This window comes from Agrilus planipennis, unplaced genomic scaffold (genome assembly GCF_000699045.2).
Source record: "Agrilus planipennis isolate EAB-ADULT unplaced genomic scaffold, Apla_2.0 scaffold255, whole genome shotgun sequence".
Classification (NCBI taxonomy): Eukaryota; Metazoa; Arthropoda; class Insecta; order Coleoptera; family Buprestidae; genus Agrilus; species Agrilus planipennis.
The window spans coordinates 314,231-318,372 of record NW_020439062.1 but is presented as its reverse complement, the minus strand read 5'-3'; the positions used below and the strand labels follow the sequence as shown (position 1 = coordinate 318,372).

At 32.7% G+C, this 4,142-nt stretch overlaps 2 protein-coding genes across 3 annotated transcripts in view; both read right to left on the bottom strand.

Annotated features, from left to right (window-relative positions):
- The window catches only part of LOC108741614, a 31,794-nt gene that overhangs the window by 26,159 nt on the left and 1,493 nt on the right, over window positions 1–4,142 (bottom strand). The gene's annotated exons all lie outside the window — the stretch shown is intronic.
- On the bottom strand, window positions 926–2,581 carry LOC112905184. The gene is made up of 2 exons (XM_025977097.1): window positions 1,410–2,581; window positions 926–1,362 (listed from the first exon to the last, which is right to left on the bottom strand). Exons 1-2 carry the CDS (start codon window positions 2,547–2,549, stop codon window positions 1,354–1,356), a joined length of 1,149 nt encoding a protein of 382 aa, XP_025832882.1. The 5' UTR covers window positions 2,550–2,581; the 3' UTR covers window positions 926–1,353.

Sequence of the window (4,142 nt, the reverse complement as noted above, 5' to 3'; positions counted from 1 at the left end):
TCCCAATACCTTGACGCTCTATTTTCGCTTCCCAATCTGAATCTTGCAGTTAATTGTAGGTGGTTTTTTCTCTTTACTCCTTCATCTTTCAAATAATGAGGTTTTTCTTCTCCTTCTTTCCATAATATCTTGTACTCTTGAGCGAATTTCATGTTTCTCATTTTCTCTCTCCTTCTTTGTTTGTCAATATCTTTAGTTAAGTTTTCTAGTTCCTTCCATACATTTCTCTCATTTTCCAGCTTCCATATATAATGTTTGATTGACCATCCTCTCTCCATTAAAAAATTCTTTCTTTCTTTTTTCCATCTTTCCCTTGTGGTTTTCTTTTCTTCCTTTTGCAAGAGCGCAATTTTGTCCTTAACTTTTACACATTCTTTTAGTATTGCGTTGCCTTCGGAATTTAATATTTTTTCTTCGTACTTTAAGGCCCTTTTTGAATATTTTATGGTCAGTTTTTCATATTTAGTTTCTTCCTGAAGAAGGTATCTCGGAGTACTCTTATCTAGCTTTAGTGTCCATTTAATATATCTGTCCTGAATACTTTCGATTTCTTTTCTCTCTTCCCATCCCCAGATTTCTGCCCCATACATTATTATACTTTCTACTAGTGTCTCGAAAAGAAACATTCTCTTTTTCCAGCAATCTCTTAAGTTTCTTTCTCCTATTCCCCATACTTTTCCCATTACACTTAATGCCTTCTTTTTCAGATTTTTAATGTGCTTGTCTACTCCATTATTCCTCTGTAATATGAAGCCTAAGTAATTAAATTCTGTAACCTCTTCGATTGTTTTTCCGTTCCATTGGAATTCGACTTTTTTCTTTCTTCCTCCTGCCTTCTTCCCTCTTAAAATTTTTGATTTGTCTGTATTTAATTCCAACCCTCTTTCCTTTATGTATTTGTTGAATTTTGTTAACATTTCCCTCATTCCTCTTTCATTATTCGCTAATAAAACTATGTCATCTGCATATGACACTGACCAAATTTTTTTTCTACCGATTACTATACCTCCTTCTTGCGCTGTGCTCATTTTCTTCTCTAAGTTTGCAAATGTTGCATTAAAAAGTACTGTGCTCAGTGGACACCCCTGTCTTATGCCTTCTCTCATTGATATAATCTTTGATTTTTCCCCATTAACTTCTATCTTAAAGTAAGTTTCCTCATAAATTTCTCTTATCCTCTCTTTTAATTTGTTTTCTATATTTAGCTCTTCTAAGGTCTTCCATATCGTATCTCTTTTAAGCTTATCGAAAGCTCCTTTCATGTCTGCAAAGAAGAGGAAAATTTCACCTTTTTCTTTCTTTATTTCTTCTTCGATGGCCGTTTTAACTATGTATATTGCGTCAATAGTTCCTTTATTTTTCCTATATCCCATCTGCGTCTCTCCTAATGCTTTTTTGTCTTCCAATTCCTTTTCTAATCTTTTCCTAAGTATTTCCGCGTAAATTTTATATCCTGTGTTCATAAGAGTTATTCCTCTGTAGTTTTCCGGTTTATGTCTATCTCCTTTCTTGAAAATTGGTTTTATTATTCCCATTTTCCATTCCTCAGGCAGATCTTCATCTCCATTCCATATTTTATTTAGTATTCCTTGCAAGTTCTCTTGTAATTCCTTTCCACCATATATCCAGGCTTCATTTGTGATTTTATCTTCTCCAGCCGCCTTTTTCTTTTTCAGCTTCTTTATTACTTGTTCTACTTCCTCTTGCGTTATTTCTTGATCTTCATTTTTTTCTATTTTCTCTTCTTTACCCAGCTGTCTTGTTTCTTCTACTACTTTTCCTCCCATTTGTTTAGCAAAGTGCTCAGTCCATTCAACCATATGTATTTTTTTACTTATCTCTTCTTTTTTTGTTCTTTGTTTGTTTATTAACTCCCAGAACTTCTTTCCCGTTTTGTCCTTTCTTGCTTCTGACCAGTCTTTCTCCAATGTCAGTCGTTTCTTATCCTCAATTATTTTTTTGTATTTCTTTTTACATTCACAGTAATCTGTTTTCAGTTCACCTGTTTCTATATATTTTTTCCTTGTCTTCTTTAACTCTAGTTTTGCTGCGTGACATTCTTGATCCCACCATTTCTTTTTCTGGATACTTGTATTAATCCTTATTTCCTTTATACATACCGCTGCTTTTAGCTTTTCTCTGAGTCCGTTCCAATTTTCTGGTCTTCCTAATTCTTTTAACTTATTGTTGTAATTTAAAATATCCTCCTCCGACCATCCTTCGTAGATTATTGTTTTGTATTTAGATCCTTTTTCATGTACCTTTTTCGTTAAAATATTTAATTGCAAGTCTAATCTTTGATGGTCTGACTCATTGTTATCCACTACCTGCATTCTCTCTATCAGATCTTCTTCAGTTTTCCTATTAGTAATTACGTAATCTATTACTGACCTTCCTTTAGTTCCTATGTAGGTTAATTCCCCTTGTTCATCGCCTCTTACGTTTCCATTTAGGATGTACATTCCATTATCTGAAACCCAATTCAGTAGTACCTCTCCTTCTTTATTTACAACCTTATCTTTCGATAGCCTATATTCTTCTGTCATCATTTCACTCTCTCTTCCTCTTTTATTTGCTACTCTTGCGTTAAAATCTCCTCCCATTATTATGTATCCTTCCTTGATATCTTCTAGTATTTTTCCTACTTTTTCATAGTTTTCACTCCTTCTATCTCTCATGTATACGCTTAAGATCATAAGTTTTCCTTTGTTTGTATTTAAATCTAGTTTGATTAGTTCCTCATTTAACTTTTCTATTATTGTAGACTTTACATTTAGGGATTTGCTAAATGCCGTGATCATTCCTTCTTTTAACCTTCCCCTTTTCCCTTCCCTTCTTGCTTCAACCAGTAAAATATTGTAATTTATCAATTTATTTTCTATTAATCCTCTGTCTTTCTCGTTCGCCCAAGTCTCTGTTAAATTTATTACGTCATACTCCAGTAGTTTTTCCCATTCTTCCTCTAAATTCCTAATACCCGCAACATTCCAAAAGTTTATTTTTAAACATTTTCCTTTGTTATTTTCCTTGTATATTTTTTTGTTCCTAATAATCCCCTATTATCTAAGTTGAGCGCGTTTTTGTTGGTAATCTGATACTTATTGTCTATTTTATGTTTTAGTTTTTTGGCATAAGTTTTCCTTCCATTTCGTTCCATACCATCCATCTTTCATCTACTCTTAGTTTCTTGTAACCTATTTTAACAACTTTTCCTTTCTGTCTCTCCTCGGACGCTATCTGCATTATGCTTTGTTGTATATTTTTTTCATTTTCCGTTAGTTCACTGTCTATATATATATTTGTTCCTTTTAGTTTACTTTTTGCATGTGAAATTTGTTTTTTGTTTTCCCAGTCTTGTAGTTTAATGAAAATAATCTGACTGTTGTGTTTTTCTAATTTATTTGTAGTTATTATCTTTGGTTCTATTTGTAATTTGGTATAAATGATCTGCCCAACCTCCTCTTTTATTTTCTCTGCAGTATTTCCTTTTATTTTGTAACCCTTTACTACTATATTATTCCTTTTTTCATTTTTTTCTATCTTTTCTAGTTTTTCTACTCTGCTTTTCAAAAAGGTTTCTTCAGTTTCCCATCTTTCATTTTCCTCTTTGTATTCATTTTTTATTATTTGTAATTCATCTTTTAATTCATGATTTTCTTTCCTTAATTCTTTTAGATCAGTTCTTATTTCCCTTATCAGCTTGCATAACTCATCGTATTGTGCCATTTCCGTTTCAGACCCTTTTTGTTGCTCACACTGTATGGTAACTTGCGTTTCTGAATTAAATGTCGTTGCAGGTTTCTTGCTGGTTTGGCAGATTTCTACTTTTGTTGTGTCTTCTCTTTTTCTTTTATAAAAGTCTGTTATACAGCCTACACTTTTTACTCTTGGTCGGAAGGTGTCTCTAATAGTTCCGTATTGATTTTTATTATCGATTTCCTTTGACATAACCTTTTGCTTGATTTAGAAAATGCAATTTCTCTCCTACCTTATCTTCAACTTCTCTGGGATGTTCTCACTTTAGGGTATTCTTTGCTGTATGCCTCTTTATTTGCTGCACTCTTATTGCAAAAATTCTACTGTATTCTTATTAAAACTTTGTTTTTCACCTCAGCACCTTTAACACGTCAATACTCCATACT